General features: G+C 38.6%; 2 protein-coding genes across 5 annotated transcripts in view; one reads left to right on the top strand and one right to left on the bottom strand.

Moving 5' to 3' along the window:
• Positions 1-186: 186 nt before the first annotated feature.
• On the top strand, positions 187-4793 carry stard5 (StAR-related lipid transfer (START) domain containing 5). The gene is made up of 6 exons (XM_057354622.1): positions 187-759; positions 848-897; positions 1318-1450; positions 1692-1809; positions 2637-2730; positions 2829-4793. Exons 1-6 carry the CDS (start codon positions 652-654, stop codon positions 2971-2973), a joined length of 648 nt encoding a protein of 215 aa, XP_057210605.1. The 5' UTR covers positions 187-651; the 3' UTR covers positions 2974-4793.
• Positions 4794-4869: 76 nt separating this feature from the next.
• il16 (interleukin 16) overlaps positions 4870-19118 on the bottom strand; it is a 30801-nt gene continuing 16552 nt past the window's right edge. For 2 of the 4 annotated variants that reach the window (XM_057354117.1, XM_057354206.1), the window contains exons 9-23: positions 18417-18531; positions 18202-18275; positions 17344-17563; positions 15363-15480; positions 15154-15286; positions 14659-14758; positions 14090-14562; positions 12831-12887; positions 12415-12523; positions 10764-11976; positions 10068-10254; positions 8988-9089; positions 8525-8774; positions 8281-8409; positions 4870-7314 (exon numbers count right to left, since the gene is read on the bottom strand). In XM_057354117.1, the coding sequence (XP_057210100.1) occupies positions 7148-7314; positions 8281-8409; positions 8525-8774; positions 8988-9089; positions 10068-10254; positions 10764-11976; positions 12415-12523; positions 12831-12887; positions 14090-14562; positions 14659-14758; positions 15154-15286; positions 15363-15480; positions 17344-17563; positions 18202-18275; positions 18417-18531 (3447 nt within the window). In that variant the 3' untranslated portion in view covers positions 4870-7147. The remainder of the gene's footprint in view (positions 7315-8280; positions 8410-8524; positions 8775-8987; positions 9090-10067; positions 10255-10763; positions 11977-12414; positions 12524-12830; positions 12888-14089; positions 14563-14658; positions 14759-15153; positions 15287-15362; positions 15481-17343; positions 17564-18201; positions 18276-18416; positions 18532-19118) is intronic. The other 2 variants (XM_057354293.1, XM_057354376.1) reach the window with 2 other exon arrangements.

Raw genomic sequence — 19118 nt, 5'->3', positions numbered from 1 at the left:
GATAGTCATCTCATTGTAAATTGACAAATTTGCATGAATTCACCTTAGTAAAAAATGGCCACATAATAATTATGCACCACGTGCAATTCATTGTAGTACCGTGACAGAAAGAAAGACGAGTACTATTTACATCTTTAATAATATTTCGTCATATTTTATTATTTCGAAATATGTTATCCACGTTAACAACGCGTGATACTGTAATGTAGGGCATTGCAGTAGTCGCACAGCTGGAATATCCCAGAAAACTCCATTTCCCAGAATGCAACAACCCCCTGACACGTTACACAGTAAGGAAGTGGCCTTTTACTCATTTTTATTCTTTTTCTAGCACCAGACGACACGTTTTCTATCTTTTGTGAAGTCCGTTTTGATCGCGCGTAGATAATCCAAGCGGCGCGCGCATCTCGGTATGACCGTATCGATTATCGCGGTCGCAGCCGGTGGGTCAGGATGAATGGCCACCATCGTTAACTAATGAATGAACTGGACACTTCAGCCACCACAAACTATTAAACACTTAGTTTACGTAAACGAACGTATTTACGCAAATATCGTGGCGGAATCGTATGGTTTACCCGTATAGGTCGCAGTCGGTCTCCCGCGATATAACGCTTGAATACAGGCGCTGGTAGGGGTCAAATAAAATCAATGATTATTTCAGCCGTCATGGATTATATAAATGCAGCCAGATCAGTCGAAGATCATCTGTTGAGCTACAGAAAAGACGAATCCGGATGGAAAATATGTAAGAAAACTGTAAGTATTCAACTGTCTTGGTTTTTAAAGATCTTCACAATTTCGATCCATACACAACACATAGTTATGTGATATTGTTTCTTTTTAGAATGATGTTGTGGTGTCGTGGAGACCTTCTTGTGAATTTTCAGGATATGTGTAAGTTTATAAATGTGTCATTGCATAAGTATTGCAACCCAACATCAACTATATTTATATAAAACTGTGTTTTGTTTAAAGACCGTGCTTTTTCAATACTTCAATGTTATTTACTAATGAGAAAAAAAATGAATGAGAATCAGTACACACCTATATCGTGATATAAATGTACGTGACATTGTTTAAAAAAGTAACACACATACACATTATTTCGTTTTTGTACATAATACTTGCTTTATATAGTGCAGTTGTGCCTCATTCAATTATTATGTGTACATTTACATTATTTGCAACGTGCATTACGATACAAAACTGTGTTTTAGGTTGGATTTAGATGAGGTTTTTGCAAGTATTGACACACTGTGGACAGAGTACACAAGCCATGAACCTTTGACCTGCGTGTTTCTTTGGGTCTTACAGGTATAAGGGGGAGGGGCTTGTCAATGCCAGTCCAGAGAAAGTGTGGGACTGTTTGAAACCTGAAATCGATGGATTTCGAGTCAAATGGGACACTAACCTGAAAAGGTTCGAGCTGATTGAGCAGGTGTCTGCGGTGAGATAAACACACACTTTCACTCATGCATTCTCTTCCCTCTTCTGTTTTATTTCACTATTCTTACTTTAGAGTTTACATTCTTTGTACATGCAGAATATTTGGTAAAACATGTGGTTTCCCGTCTCTATTGCAGTATTTTTGAGTGGTTTTTTTATTGTGGTGATTTACTATATAAAGCATTATTTAGGGCACGACAAACTGGTTGATGTTGCTCCTTTTCTCCTTTGATCCTTTCTAGGACGTTATGATCTGCCGAACTGTCACGCCGTCGGCTGCCATGGGTATCATATCACCTCGAGATTTTGTTGATGTTGTTTCCATCAAGCACCATGAAGACGGCACCGTGTCATCGAACGGTACGTGTCTTTACTTCTTCGAACAACATTTGCTTTATTATTATGCTGCTTTAGTTTGTAAAGATGGCATAACTATATTTATCTAATTCACAGGACGTGCATGTCCATGAAGATCTTCAAGACGAGGCATTCGATTTGTTATAAAAGAAAAATAATCTGTGCTCATCGGGTGATTTCCTTTGGGTCATTAATAGAATTGGTGTCTGAAAATGTGCTTTTATTGAATTTCAAATATGTACTCATCCGATCCCTGATAGCGCACATACATCTGCTTTACGTCTATTTGACGTCTGCATTTACATCTGCAAGACATCTACAATACATCGTTTGCTCATCTGCAATACGTCACGGAGATGTCTGCTGTCAGACGTCATATAGACATCTAGAAGATGTCTGTAAGATGTTTATGATTTAGAATGGATGTACAACAGCTCTTTCTAAGATGTTTAGCAGATGCTTTTAAGCAGCAGATCTCCAGATCTTTAGCAGACGTATTACAGACGTTCAGACGTCTCCGAGACGTATTGCAGATGAGCAAACTATGTATTGTAGATGTCTTGCAGATGTAAATGCAGACGTCAAATAGACGTAAACCAGATGGATTGTGCTATCTGGGATTGGATTAGCATGGATGATGTCATAACAGGAAATCTGGGCCCGCGCGGCCACAGGAAAGAAAACTCGTTTCTAGACATCGATGGAGAGCAAATGGAAACTTTTGCTCTACATCTCAACAATGTCTCAAACTGAGCTCAGATTTGTCATGTCTGCGATCAAAAGTCGTAATGATCTCAATATGAACTCATTGATGTTTTATTGTTTGATAGCTACCAACGTAAACCATCCCAACTGTCCTCCGCAGTCAGGATACGTCAGGGGCTTCAATCACCCGTGTGGCTGTTTTTGTGTTCCAGTTCCCGGGTACGTTTAACTTTGGTTGCTGTAATTAAAAAATCAGACAGGAGATGGCAGCAAATACATATATTTACTCTCTCTCTCTTTCTCTCTCTGTTTTTTAGGGAACCTGGTAAAACTCAGCTGTTCAGTTTCTTTCAGACGGATCTCGGAGGTTTGCTCCCTCGCTCAGTTGTCGATTCGTTTTTCCCCACCAGTATGGTGGACTTTTACAACAACCTGAGCAAAGCGACAAAATCGCTCAAATAACACCAGTGGCGCTTTGGAAAGATGATTCTCCTTTAATCACAAATACAACCATTTTAATGCACTCAATCATGCTTTAGTAAGAGCAGAAAAGACCTTTAGATATATTCTTGATTCTTCCAGTAGCCTACATGTGACCAAACATACCTTGGCAGTGTAACATTGTGAATAATGAAAAACTCATTCGAAAACCTAGAGATTCACATGAAAACAAAAATTTATTCTAGGGGTTTGCGATCCTTAAAGATTTAGTTTCTGTCATAATTCAGACCTGTGTGGTGATAACAGTTTTTGCACCAGAAGTGTGCCTGTGATGCTGACTATATAGGCAGCACACTATTTTTTAAGCAAAGAGCCGGTATTTCTAGAGTTTCAGTTACATTCCTGTAAGTCGTTGTCTTTTAAGATCAAACCTTCTTGTTAGATGCTCAGTTTTAGTTTTGTCAGAAGCTGTTTTACGCAACAGATTTGATGTACTGTACGCTCAAGACTGACCAAATAGGCTAAAACAATCCTTCAGAAATGAATTAAGAATCGAGAAGGGAATAAATAATGTCAAACTCCTGAATTTGAGATGAATTGCAATTATAATTCGTAATTCGTTGTAAAGCATGCCGAAACAAAAACCACTGCTTAAAAACTACATTTAAAGCAGCAACGTTTAATTCAATTACATTTTAACGTTAAAATGTTGACAAATTAAACAAAAAATCGGAATTTTCATCACAAAATGTGATGTTACGAAACATTTTAATCTTTTTTAAATGCAAACTTTTAAGTTTTCATATTTGTATCAAATAAAAGCCCTTTAAAACATTCCAGAAAGCACTAAAACTGGAATGCAGTGATATTAGTTACAATTCATCCAGTTTTGTCCCCACATTTCTGCCTTATGGCTGGAATACGCTACAAGACTTTTCTGAACAGATTTGTTTTAAACTAGACATCATACACTTGCAGACTTTATGAAAGTTTCAGATAGAAACACACTAACTGATCAAATCTGCACAGACTTTCTGCGACAAGTCCAGACTGAAAATCTGAGCAAAAGTCTTGTCGTGTATTTTAGCCTTTAGTCTTGTAATCAGTCTACATTGCACAAGGACAAAAGGGCCTGTTTATACCTCAATAAATGAACCGTCTCATGTGCTGACTGTGACCTCTATTAACCGTTTGCCTGTTTGTCCATCCGGTCACATGCGTGTCAAACCGTGTGTACAGTATTTTAATGCCTGTATGACTTTCGTGAAAATGTGAATGCATGTCCATGGCCTTGAGATATGTTCGGTTTTATTTTTTATATAAAAGAGTCATATGCTCTATAATGCAAGCATTTTGGATTATTTTAGAGAGCTAATGATGTGCGTTTCGTGTGCTTGCTTTTGTTTTGGTAGTATTGTTCTGGTTATAGCCAAGGCATTCGGTTTATGCCAAAACTTCTTATTAATAATCATTAATAATACATTAATTTATTTTCCATAACTTGATATGAGATTTTTTTCGAACATTATGGTTTTGGATTATTCTCTGAAGAATAAAATTCAAGAGAAAGATATTCAAAAAGAAAGTATAGTCTTGATTTTCGTGATCTGGAATTGATTGGATGTTAAAAGGTGACTCAGGTGTTTGTGGGAAAGGGGTTTCAATTTTTTCATATTTTAAAACGTTTTTGCTTGTTCTTTGTACAGTGCAATTTGTTTTTCGTCCATGTGACATCGATTGCAACTATGGGAAGTAAACTAGGACATTGCACAATTCTAGATGCTGATTTGTGATTTTATTGATATTAAAACTATTGATGATCATCTGCTTGTAATTGGATTTCCTTTCACACACACGCACGCACGCACAATATGATATAATATGCAAAAATGAACAACGTGCAAAATAACCGCATGCAATGTTTTGCCACCAAAGTTTATTGAAACGTTACAAATCCGTAAAATGTAACTACAATGTTTTTGTTCCCACACAATTTCAATATATTAAGACTTCTTTTATAGGGAAGCAGATAATAGTCCCTTTCGCACATAAAGGCCTTTCTGGAGAATGTAATTTTCCATTCACGGGTCATGAGTGCCCACCAGAGTCCAAGTCCACTGCATGAAAATCAAAATGAACAATAGCAGAATACTAGCAATGTTTGGCACAGTAGTTGTTTACTGAACTGTAAGAGGTGAATATTGGTGTTAGATCTTTTTTTTATTAAAACCTGTGATGAAAAGGAATAAAATAAATTCTTTGAGGATACATTAAAATGCTGCATTTCTACGAGAAGCGTTAAAAAAAAGGCAAAAAGTAAAGATCATCTGGAAATATTTGAATTAATACTGTATAAAGTATTTGTCTCTTGAGAAGGTTTTGTGGCGAACACGAGCAAGGCAATGTGTGTTCTTCACATTCCGCTTTGGTAAAATGCCATACAACTAGAACTGAAATATTTATTTACAGGGTTGTGCAAATCTTAGCTTCGAAACAGGCCGACTTGACAAGAATCGTGTTTTTCAATCCCTGATCATGTGAAACAGTACAATACCAGCACAACTGATGTGCCATCAAACAACTCAAGCAAATTTTCCTGAACACATAGTAGAATATCACACACTGACAGGAGTCGAACAAAAACAGATCCTAAGACAACTGTACGTTTTTTACATACAACACATCAATTTTGGAAGAATATCCTACATACAAATAAGACCGTTCGGCAGTTGTTGGACACTTGTTTGGTATTACGCTAAAAAAATAATTCAACTATCTTTATATTTATAATACGTATATGTTTATTATATAAGTGTCCAAGCTGTTCTTCAAAAATAACATGTTAACAACAACATGGGAGTGAGTAAATGATAACAAAACTTTTATTTTGGGGTGAACCGTTTCTTTAAGTAAAGATTTGAATATACATTCTGTATTGGGAGGCTCAGAGATGACGTATTTTTGTACGCAAACCCCGAAAGCGAGTTAGCATTTTCGGACGTCCGGTTCCATCGCTCCAAAGTCTAGTGGTTTTTTGAATGGGGTTTTTTGGGGGTGTTGAATTGGTTAACAAAACCTCAAAATATATTTTCACGTTTTATTCTATGACATTAAACACACCAATTGTAACCCGCTTGTGATTTTTTAAAGCCTTATTGTGTCTTAAAAACAGCGGTTGCTAACAAGTTGCTAAAGCGACTACCTCCTTTGGCGGGGACGTTGGATGTCATAAAGCTCACAAATAATGGACACAAATCTCTTAAAACATAGATGCGGATTCATTCACGGAGTAATTATTTACCAGGGAACACATTTTTAATCAAGTTTGAAAGAGTTGTGGAGGTTTGGTGGTGGTGACGTTGATATCGTGCGACCTTAAGTGCAGTCTGTTTATAGCATCGAGTTAGCTTTTTACTTCTGCCGATTGTATTTCCCCTTTAAAAGTAACAAATGTGGTGTTGATTTGTAAAGATTATCTTGATAGACAACATGTGTAAACATCATAAACCTTTGTTAATCACGGAGCTTATTTGTTGCGATCTTCCAAAAGTCTGTGGGAATGTATAGGCTTTCGGTCGAGGGAACCAGCACCCACTAGGGATGTAACGATTCACTCAGCTCACGATGCGATGCGAGTCACGATTCTGATCTCACGATGCGATTTATTCACGATTTATTTTTACAAAATGAGTTGAAACAAATTAGAAATGAACAACTTCCCTTGCATTATTTCTTAAATGCTTCACGTTTCTTTGTATAATAAAATAATGTTTTATTTCAAATAACAAAAATAAACTGCAATTTTATAACAAATTAATAATAGAAAAAGTCTCTTTAATATAAACAAACTAATACTGTCTGAGCTTTTCTTGGATTTTTTTGCATTTAAGAAATATCAGCATGTCCACGTTTAGATTTGCAGTGAAAATAGCGGCCCCTGCTGTTCAAAAAATGTATTGCGATTCAGTTCACACCTCAACCGATTTGAATCGTCACTCATTATAACCGATTTTCAACCGGCTCACGGTGAATCGTTACATCCCTAGCACCCACTGACTTGCATTCGCTTGATTCCGAGTTAGCCCACAAAAATACGTCATCTCTGAGGTACTGGATTAACGTTTGAGCAAGTCATTTTCCATAAGGCTTTAAATGGTGTGGTTTGCATTGACGGATTCCACATTAAACAGCACGGTTAGCTCTCCTCACATCTTTTTTTCTTAATGATGAGTTTAAACGGCCCTTCGCTGAGACCCTTGATGAACGTCCAGGCTTCGAATCGTGTTAGTCCCTGCAGAGACGAATCCTGAATCTGCAGAACCTCATCACCAGACGTCAGACCCTTTTGCTCAGCATCACTCCCTGCCGGAAAAAAGAACCACACATTACAACTTCAAAAACAATACTCGTTTCATCGCAAATATGAAACCGAGATATTAGGTATAGATGTCAAGGTTATCATTTGATTCAGTGTATTAAAGTGATCAAAGTTCACTAGGCTGTCAAGGGCTATCTCTTTAAAACAGTTCGACCGATTGAAGGGCTAGTTCACCCAAAAATGAAAATTCGGTCATCATTTACTCACCCTCTTGTCAAGATATTTTGAAAAAAGTTCATAACCAAACAGCGCTGGCACCCATTCAATTCTACTATATCGACACAAAACCAATGCAAGTCAGTGGGTGCCGGTTACTGTTTTAAAGGGATAGTCCTTGACAGCCCACAGCCTAGTGCACTTGGTCATGAAAATTGAACCTTTACACCTTTCAGTTCACAATGACATCAAATGGTAAACAATAAATAAAAACAGACAAAGGTCAATAATGACAGTTTTCATGTAATGGGTCAACTATTTCTCCGTTTTATGTGTTATTTTCATATTTATGTCATTTAAAATTCTCCTGTTTTCAATCATTTTACACTATTTCTGTGCTGTATTGGCCAATGTCTGTCACAATAGGGCTGTCACAGTAACGATAATAATCAACGCTAATGAGATTATCGCAATATATGATGAATTTTTAAAATAAATATGATTTTTTTTTTCACGGTTATCATGGTTATTAACGATACTCGTGGCGAACAACCCTAGTTCTGTGTATTTTCTCTAAAGCTGCTTTGCAACAATTCCCAATTTTGAAAAAGTGCTGTAGAAATAAAATTTTCACAGACTTTGTTCATGAGAAGAATTTCCACTGGCCGAATAATCGAGAAACTGCACCACAGAGTAGCACCTACTACATCAAATTTAATATGACATCTGTCCTAATATCTGTACGAGAGGACAGTCACAAGTCCACGATTGACATATTCCTGTAATCTCCTGACCTGTAAATACTCTGTTGACAGTCAGTGGTCTGTCTCCCGAAATGGAGCCTTTTCCACCCTCAAGACTAAATCCAATACCACCTGCGTTCTTCTCCAGCTCCAGAGTGACAGCTTCACCTCCATCATCTCCTGGCAGAAACACAATTAATCATCTGAATTAACAAGCATATATTGTTATATTTAGTCCATGAAGTGCCTATAAGCCTTATTAAGAGGGGATTAACTTTCTCAACACGCAGCCCACCTGTGAAGCTGCTTTCTGCCCCACTGCTTAAGCTAAACTCATTAGCGTTAGCGCCTCCTTTCCCTTCCGCGTCTTTATTTTTGCACACCACCACCACCGCCAGCTTCATGCTGCGAGCTTGCCTGAGTATGGCCGTGGCATCGCCGTGCATGATGTTTTTGAGCGTTTGCCCGTTGATGGACAAAACCTCATCGCCTCGCTCTATGGTGCCCTCCTGAGCGGCCAGACCATTGGGGAAAACCCTGTGGACCTGAGGAGGGATGGATTAAAAGAAATGCAGTGTATAAAATATGTTCAATAATGTAAATGTGTGTGTAGTTTTGTTTGGAAATGCATGAGCGGAGGCTCATGCATTTCCAAACATCATGCATCTCATCATTAGCTAATTGTATAATCTTTAAGTAGCGTTTCTCTCCTGTTGAAAGGTGAAGCACATTAAAGAAGAAGTGGAGGCATCACTCACCGTAGTTGCCTTGTTCTCTAGATCGATACCCCCAGCGATGCTGAAACCCAAGCCAGCTCCTTCTTCTTTATGCAGAATCACAACATGGATGTCTTCCAGTTGCTAATGGAAGTTAAGAAAACCAATTCAGTCTCGTTTCTCGGGTACTTTGCGGTCGGTGGGTTTGAACACACTTTGTAGTGTGGCTATTCCAAATATATAAGGTAAACAGAATATCCATTCTCTGATCCATTTAGAATAGCAGTCATTACACAACATGTTAGAGAGCGATCAGCATTTAGGAAAGCAGGTTTATTGCTTTATAAAGACCAGCTGCATCTTTAATGGTTTCCAGGTGCGCTTTTGTCTGCGCGTGCTGCTGACCAGGGTCGGCTCTTGGTCCCACGAGGCCGCTGTCAACTGAGAATGATTGGGTTCAAATCATTTAGTAGGCTATTAGACACCATCAAACGCCGTTTTGCTGTAATATTTGAATAATTCAAACAGTCCTCTAATACCAAATCATATACCGTAGTCAATGAGAGAGAAATTGTGCTATATTGACTAAAGGCCAACCAGCTGAAGCTGTATTGAGAAAGACTCCAGTGTTGAGCCTCAGATGTGTGTCTAGGGGCCCCTGACACTTCGAGGTTCAAGGCATTAAGACCACGTGGCCCTGTCGCTTACGTCTTGCCACTACAATAGAGGAATACTATTTTATACAGCCTACAGAAATAATCTGGGATGCTCTTAAGGAATTTCAGAAAGATATTGATGCTGTATTGTGTTTGGCTTTTCGCTTATACCGTACACAAAGCAGATTCCTAATGGCATATAAATAAATGGGTATCGCCTCATTCACCCTGAGAAATATGATTTATTTATTTTTATATATTATTTATATTATATGGGAATTTAATAGTCCATTGACTTTTCAAGCACTTTCAATATGCCGCTACTTCACAAAGAACTGATTGTTCCTCAGTCACACCTCTCATACACATTCAAGTTTGCGAGCAGGATGTGGAAGTAATGAAAAGCAGACAATAGCCGACAACACGTACATTGTGGTATCGCTTACGGAACCAGAGAGCCACTCACCCTTAGCGTGTCTTCATCCAGATCCTTGACTTCCTGAATCATCTCCTGGATCTCCTCTGGCGGAAGGGCTGAGATCATGGATTGGGCGCAGACTGCCGAGGCTGAAGTGAGGGGTCTTTCGGGGGTCTCATCTTCCTTCTCACACTCTGCCCCTCTCTCAATAGTGCGTTCTCTCAGTTCGGCCAGGCTGTTGAGCAGAAAAAAATAAGTGTGTTGATTGAAACTAGTCTGAAACCACTCAAACTCAGTTGGGATGCTGCCAAGAGGATGTGGGCTTAAACGCATGTGACGACTTAAGTCTACACTTTCTAGAACTACAAGCTAATTTATGTGTCATTTGCACATATCCGCCAGCTATTTTGGGTCAAACGGGTCTCTTTAGTTCCTCACGTAAAGTGATAAGAAATGATGAGGTTATCTAATTACAGAATTGTACTACGAAAGGGTCTGCTGTGTGTGACTAAAGCAACCAAGCTGCATTTCCTCTTCTTGTTTCATTTAAAAACAGACTCCCAATGATTCAAAGCTTTGCAATGCTTTTATCGTACAGCCAGCTTTCAACATGAAAGAAGCTGCCAGTGTTGGCTCTTGTCCCTGTGATTGTATCCAAACGCAATTATACCCAAAAGCTTCAATCTGGCAAATGCATTTGTCCTATATCTTTTCACAGATAATAAAATTGGAGAAGACACGTACCTAACGGAGAAACCCCTTTCGTTGTTCTCAAGGGTCTGGGAAGGTGTGGGCTTTTCACTTGACGAGTCCTGTTCTATGGGATTATGCAGAGAGGAACCTGGTGGGGCACTCCAAGGGTTTCCAAATCTTACACAAGGGGACTGAGGGAGAGACTGCATGGACCGCATCAGAGCACTGGACACCTGGTTGCTAAAAGACAGGATGATCCCCAGACTCTCCCCTTCCAAGCCAAGATTGGGGGCTTCAGAGGAACCAAGGGGCAGACTCCTAGTTCTCAAACTCACGCCGTGACTTCCAGCACCTTCAGATGGCTTTTCTGCAGTGGCCTCTTTTGAGCTGCTTGATCTCCGTGGGACGTGGGTTGAAGGTTCTGGGGAAGGTATAGATTCTTGCTCGGTCTCAGCGACAGGTGGAAGCTCTTTCGGGATATTCACGGAGTCACGAGTGGTTTCCTCGACAGGGATTGGCTCGCAGGGCTCTGAAATGATACTTGAACCAAGAGAAGTTGAATTCTTATCTTCCTCTACAGAATGGGGGTCTGAAGCGATATTCGAACTGGGGGAAGCTGATGTTTTTTCTTCCGCTGGTGGCTGTGTGGAAGTTGGAATTATCGGTAGAGACTGGTAGTTATCGTTGATTTCTAAATTGCATATCACAGGACCTGCATGGCTGTGGTCTACAGTCTGTGTTTTAGCAGTCTTCTCTATTAGAGGAAGGGACGTTGTTGGGGCAAGTCGCCTGCTTGGCCTTTCTGCGGCCTCTGCGCTTGAGAAGGTCTCAAATGAGCTGATCTTCTGCCTGATGGACAAATTGGCTCCCGATGAAGCAGCTCTCAAACCGAAGGTTCTGCCAGTGTCCTGGTTCCTGCTGTCCGGTTTCAAAGGCTCTCTTACTGGTCTTCCAGCTTTAATGTGTTTTAAGCTTTGACGTACCAATGCAGACTTCGGAGCCACCGGGGGACCTTTTTTAAGACTGGGTGACTGTTCGGAATGCGAGTCCGAGGCGACGTTTGTGGTTTCCGAAGTTGTGCCGTTAACTTCATTATCCCCATTATGGTCACTCATGGTTTTGAAACAGTACGACTGGTTCTCTGGGCTGTCTGTCAGCTTTACCCAAGGGTCAAGTTGTAGATCTGTAGTGACCTCCACACGAGCCTGGCGTCTCAGGCCGACCCGTTTGCTCGGACTGCACACGGGGGAAGAGGAATCGGAACCTGTAAGATTATACAATAGTGTTCACATGTATTTCCCAATCGTGAGCTGCCAAACAGAGAAGTGCAATGTGAAAACCTCTTTGTGTGGACAGACTCTAACGTTACAACATTACAAAAAAAATGTATGCATTACTTAATGTAACAGTTTTAAATGCAAAAATATATATATATATACATATTTGTATATACTGAATATATAAAGTAATTTTTTCTTTTGAAAACTTAAAGTCAGGAAGTGAATAGTCTCAGCATAGGAAGTATGTTTCTGTTCAATTCTTGATCTCCAAAAGAATAACATGAATGAAACTTGTAAATCCAACCCACGTAACATATATTTTCAATTTTATTATGCAAACGAATATATATATATATATATATATATATATTTATATATATATCAACATTAGTATTTATCAACAAGAATTTTCTCTGACATACCTCTGTGTTCTCTGCCTTTTCTGTGTGTTGTCTCACTTGCCACGGCAGGTTTAGGCTCAGAGACACAGACCGAAACTTTAGTTCCGACTTCTGAGCGTTCAACCACTTCCTGTCACCAAAACAGGAAAACGTTGCTTGATTTTAAGTTAAAAAATATCAAGAGGTGTAGAAATGCATCTGCCATTATTTCACAATGCAGAACTGCAAACACTGACAAGGAGCCATGCCTCATGCAAAACTCTCAAATACGAAGCCACAAACACAAGAATCAACACAAAAGAAATGACAAAAAAATGCAAAATGTGGCAAATGAAATTTGAACAAGAAGCGCACATATAAGTAACATACAGTAATAAGAAATATTCAAACGCTAACGTAAACCAGTTCAGAAAGGGGAAGTATGAATTTCTACGTACACTCTTAAACAGAAGCCTTGAGATCTTTCTCAAAGCCCTGTACAGACTGCAGAAAAACTAGATGCATGTGGAGAGACCAAAGGCAGGTGCATGAGGCAATGAAAGCTTTGAATGACTTGAAACAGATATTATATTGTCAATGTTTCACTGCACAGCTCAAGTGTGTCAAACTGTTTGTAGTTTCCTGTAGATGTGTGATGATGATATCAATGATGTTGCAAAACTCACAAAAAGGCTGACAATAAAAGAGCAAAGGATCACACTTCAGCCAATCACGCTTTGACTTACGCAACTACCATTTATGGGCAATGAAGTGGCCTTAAAGCGACATCCGCCTACTTGGGAGGCAAAGAGCAAAAAAAGTAAAATGATCTTTAGTTCAGGATCCACCTTTTGTGATCGGATATTTAAAGATCTTATACATACAAAAATATGTTATTTTATTGTATTGATATTAAAAGAATATATTTTCTATCTTAAACTTTTTAATGCTGCAATATGTAACTGTTGCCTTTTTAGCGCCATCTCTGTTTGAATCATAAAATTGCAGCTTACTTTCATGCTTTATTTACAACGAATGCAAGCTATAAATACAAAAATAGACAAATATGAAAAATATTTAAAAAAATAATAAAAATAGACTAAAGAGAAAAGAAAAAGAAGATAAAGAACTACATATACAAGGTTTTACGTTTAACTGACAAGTACAAATAAAAAGAAAAAACTGTAAATAAAAAGAAAAACAAACACGTCAATAAATACTAACAAAAAGAATAACAAAGAAAAAAATACTTTACGTACTTGTCTTTACGTGGGTTGAAGTCAAATGACGTCAAACGAATGTTCCCCACAAAACAAATATGATTATAAGCTTACCATTGTGTATTATCCAAGGTAAGCCAACAGTTTTCCACAATTCTTCATTTTTCAGTAACTGGTATTTGTTTTTTGTAAAGTTACGTATTGCAGCTTTAAAACACATTTTAAAAATAGCCAAAAATATCACTAAGATTCACACTCGGAATTCCCATTCTTTTCAATCTTAAATATAAAATTGAGATTATATATTCTGATTCCGAATCTCAATGTGAAATTTTCACACTATAAAAAAGATGTATGCACCGAATACGAGAAATGATACAATTCCAAGAAGTGTGGTGTAAATGACTCCTTCGGAAAACGAAAAGCGCAATTCATTTATGAAATGACGTATACAGTATATAGCTATAATAAGTATATCTTTTGTTATAACGGCCTACCTGACAGTTGCTTTGAGATGCCAGTAGATCTTTCTCTCTGACTGGTGAACCTTGACTGGAGTCACTGGAATCCGTCAGTGTTTCCCGTCCGCTAAGGTCTTGTCGTCTGCAGCGTCTCTGTTGCCGGGTGGCTGGTCCCACACCTGCAGCCACATCTACCGGCTGCTGCTGAGTGAAATTCACCGGACTTTTATAGGGAATGTTATAATCGTCGTCCGTGTACGAGGATGGAGACAGTCTGTTAGTGAGGGATGTGTCGCTGTTGGTGGTTAAGGAGACGTCCATGCTGTGCACTCTGGTGACGTGATCCGGCTGTAGGAAGGACTGAGTGCTGACGCTCTCTGGGATACAGCGATGACTGTAAGCTCCTTCGCTGCAGGAGCGGATCATGGGCTTCTGCGCTCGTCTGCAGGTCAACTGACTCGAGCTCCGGTTCTGTCTGCTGTGAGAACAGCCGTCTGATCTCCTCAGACCTGACATCACATACAGACATGCCTGAATCAAGATAACCATTTCTATTTGAGCTCCGAACAGAAAAATCAAGCAATGAAATAAGTCGGGGAACGTACTGCTGTTACATCCGTCCATACTCCACTGACTCCTGTCTCTCTTGAGTTTGCTGTGCTCCACTGCCTGAGCGATGGCTTCGTTTAACTGCTGTTCAGAAACCTTCAAACACAATTCATAAGCTTTTGCCTATAAACAAAACGAAATCACACTACAGCACATTACACCAGTGGTTCTCAAACTTTTTCATTGTAAGGCCCCCTTTGTGTAGAGTGCATCGCTTTGAGGCCCCCCAAATAAAGACTTATAATATTAAATTTAACATTTTTATTTAAACAAAAACATATTCGGTTATACAATGCTGAAACATCAATTCTTTTGTCTGGTGGTCTTATTTTTCTGATGTTTGATTGCATAAAATCTATGATCAATTTCTATATTTCATAAAATGCCACAAAATCTGTGGCCCCCTGGATCCATCTTGGGGCCCCCCCAGGGGCCACGGCCCCCAGTTTGAGAACTACTGCATTACACTACTGAGAGGAACGAAGACCTACTTTCGGGTCGGGATGTCGACTGATGATGATCCGAACCGGACCCGGACTGCACTGACTCAGAACCGTGTAGACGTCATTCAGTGACATGCTACAAACCACCGTGTCATTAATCTCCATGATCTCATCGCCACATCTGACAGACGTATTGACATGGAGAAATCAAATGTATGAAACAATGGAATATGACATTGGGTTTGGATGATCTCTACCTTAAACGTCCATCCATGTGAGCCACTGATCCCGGCGACAGCGTATGAATGTAGATTCCTGGACAGCAACTGGCTGAAGGTACGCAGCACAGACCAATACCTAAACCTACACCAAACTCTGAGAAAATACAAAACACACACTAATCTCAATATGTGGTATGTTAATGCAAGAGCTTTATAGCTCTTGCATATGGGATAGTCCACCCAAACGTGAAAATTCTGTCATCATTTACTCACACTCGAGCTGAACACAAAAAAAGATATTTGTAAAAATGTTGACATTTCTGGGATATCTGGGACTACCATAGTGGGGGGAAATTAAAATGGCAGTCAAAGGTGCCCTAAAACTGTTTGCTTTCCTAAATTCTTCAAAATATCCCATTTTGTGTTCACCAGAAAAAACAAAAAAATGATACAATCATTTTCTACTACCTACTATGGTAGTCAATGGTGCCCCAGAAATGTCGGTTGCTAACATTCTTCCAAATATCTTTCTTTGTATTCAACCAAGCAAAGACATTTATACAGGTTTAGAACAACTTGAGGGTGAGTAAATGATAACAGAAGTTTCATTTTAGGGTAGAGTATCCCTTTTAGAAATGTTCAAGTATATTCGTAATTATACACTATGTAGTAAGTATACTAATTCCAAAGTACTAGCAGTACACTTGGGACAACATTTTTAGTTTAGCCAACTTTTAAGTTCATAAAAGAACACCAAGTGCAATAGTGGTACACTTTAAGTACACTAGTTCATATTTTTCATTTGTAATGCAACTACACTACACATACAACTACAAAACAGTATACATAGGTATACTGATAGCTTGTAGCACATTTTTTTATGTACAAAAGTGCACTTTGAAGTATACTCTCAGTTTACCACTAGTTTAGAGATTTTAAAACGTTTTCTTTATGTGAACCTAATATCGTAGTGTATTATTTATGTTTTACCTATATAAACTTCGTATCGTACATGTGAGACAGTATGTCAAACTATTTGAGAAAAGTACTTAACTGGGCTACTCAATCAAAACACAACTACAAGCCAAGTATACTTAGTATACTTCATTATACATTGAAGTATTATCCACATCAAAAGACTGTACAAGTATGGGCCAAATAAACAGACATTTCTGACCGTGTATGTCAAGTATACTTAAGTGATATTTTAAGTATAAAGCCCCGTTCAGACTGCCAGCGACAAAGCGAGGCGATGTCATTCATTTCAATGGTAGCCTAGCGACAGGCAGTGACACGAGGAAGACAGGAAGAGGGCGTATCTAGAGACTCGACAAAGTTGAGATTTGCTCAACTTTAAGCAAATGATGAGTGACTTTCGGGAGGGACTACCAATAGGAGTACAGCAGCGGAGCTCACGTCAGCCGTCTCTCGTCAGTTACTGCAGGGCTTGTTTATAAATGTTTCTAGGACAACCAAAGCTAGGAAAGCCTTCTAACGACCTCGTAGCGACACAGTTGGTGGTGGCCTGTGCCCAGTTGCATAAACTTAGCCGCTAAGTTAAGACTGCGTCTTACTGACGAGAATTTAGTTGGGACTAATCAGTCTTACTTTTCATATTTCAAGTAGCCCAATCTACCTTGTAAGTGATTTAAAGAAGTTATGATCAATCTTGAAGAAAAAAATGTGATGACTAACTTCTAAGACTAGTCTAAGCAGTTTATGCAACCGGCCCCAGAACGCAGCACAACTCTGATAAGTACATAAAATAAGAATGCATACTTTCAGTGTACTTTTTAAGTTTAACCTTAAAGGCATCACAAATTCTCAATCCGAAATGTCCTCAAGGGGACAATACTGTAACCCAAGTGTCTGAACCATTCTAGTAATGTGTTAATAGTCCAAACTTTTAGCAATGTATAGCCAGATTAGCTTTCTTCATAATGTCAATTGAACGTTTCAGCCCATTGTACATTGTAGACTTTCCATGAGACACAAATGTGCAGTCTATGATACTGACCCTTCTGTAGCGTGATCTCCATCATGACTCTGTCCTGAGGTTTTGAAGGGTTACCGAGGCAGTTATATTCTCCCAGGTCAGCGCTCGTCCGGCTTATACCTGCACTGGAGCTCAGCGATCTGGATCGACACAGTTGAGACACCTGACCGTGACTGCCCGGCAGAGCGCCCACCCGCAGACTGGTCCTCACCACCAGAGTTAATAAACCCTTCTTCACTTGCTTCACACACAAACACACAGTTCATAGAGAGTAAACATCGGTGACCTTTACAGCACACGTTTGTGATGATACGGTAGGACTGTCAAATGATTAATCGCGATTAATCGCGTCCAGAATAAAAGTTTGTGTTTACCTAACATATGTCGGTGTAGTGTGCATATTAATTTTGTATTTATGAACACATACACATCAATGCGTATTTTTAAGAAAAATATTAAAATATTAAATACTGCTCCGGGGTACGTGTGTGTTCACTACTCTCTGGATGGGTTAAATGCAGAGGTCACATTTCGTTGCCTTGTACATGTGCAATGACAATAAATTGAATCTAAAAAAAAAAATCTAAATCTAAATATAACAACGAATAAACGTTGATATAGAATTTCAGTTATTGGTAAATATAAATAAATAAATACATTTAAATATTTCCTAAATATATATAAAAGTATGTGTATGTATTTGTGTTTATAAATACAAAATTAATATGCACAGTACACGGACATATATTATGTAAACACAAACATTTATTCTGGATGCGATTAATCGCGATTAATCGTTTGACAGCTCTAGATTATAGCAAATTATTAGTCGGTTTTTGAACATTTGTAGTTTAAATATCGACACTGTTCATTGCTCACTTTAAACTTGTGCAAGGCATCTTCGTGGGTCAAACCATGCAGAGATTCGCCGTTCAGTTCCAGGATTTCATCTCCTGTAAAGCAGAAACACTAATACAGTTACCTAATATGAGATTCCTGTCCGCTTCCACCTAATGCATCATTTCATATCCAGATAGATCATGATAGACTCATCCGTTATCAATTACAGTGTGATGTGTATGTAACAAGTCCACCTTCCTGTAGTCTTCCATCAGCGGCTGCCGCCCCTCCGGGAAAGATGGTCTTCACGTAAATCCCCATCGGTCCGTACATGCTGTCTCTGCCTCCTACTATACTGAAGCCCAGACCCTGAAATACACACGTGCAGTATTCAATTCAGCTTCATTTCTGTAGCGCTTTCACAGTTTCGCATTCATGCAAAGCAGCTTTACAGAAGATTATTGAGGCAGATATATAACAAACAGTACACGCATGAGGACAGTATGTAAAACCAGGAAAATTATACAACATGTACATCTTCCAAAACGTCCTGTATTTTAGAAAATTACCCTTACAAGAAAAAGAAATTGAATGAAGAATGCTATTAGTTAAATAATTAGTTAAATTATTTCAAACTAAAATAAGAATAAGAAAGAATACTTACTACGTCAATTCTTTAAATAGTAATAAATGATACTAAAATATACCTGACCAAGTATAAAATTAAGTGTAAACTGACAGAAAAGTCAAAGTATATTCAGTCTATACTTGTACTCAGTCGTACTATATACTTAAAAGTGAAGTATTTTAAGGATACTTGGTTTCTAGTTGTGTTTACTCTTTTGATTAAGTTGTATACTTTTTCACCCAGTTTATATAGTAACAATATAATAAACAATATAAAATAGAGAACAATAAATATGATGTTATGTTCACTTTAAGAAATCTTACTGGTA

The sequence above is a fragment of the Triplophysa rosa genome, linkage group LG1 (genome assembly GCF_024868665.1).
Source record: "Triplophysa rosa linkage group LG1, Trosa_1v2, whole genome shotgun sequence".
NCBI lineage: Eukaryota > Metazoa > Chordata > Actinopteri > Cypriniformes > Nemacheilidae > Triplophysa > Triplophysa rosa.
The sequence above is the reverse complement of the archived record's forward strand: the minus strand, read 5'-3'. Positions and strand labels throughout refer to the sequence as shown.

Excerpts from the sequence above, each read along its gene's own strand:
- stard5 (XM_057354622.1), top strand. The coding sequence starts at position 652 with ATGATTATTTCAGCCGTCATGGATTATATAAATGCAGCCAGATCAGTC. Across the intron at positions 760-847 it reads GGAAAATATGTAAGAAAACT|AATGATGTTGTGGTGTCGTG; the intron begins GTAAGTATTCAA and ends GTTTCTTTTTAG. Across the intron at positions 1,810-2,636 it reads CGGCACCGTGTCATCGAACG|CTACCAACGTAAACCATCCC; the intron begins GTACGTGTCTTT and ends ATTGTTTGATAG.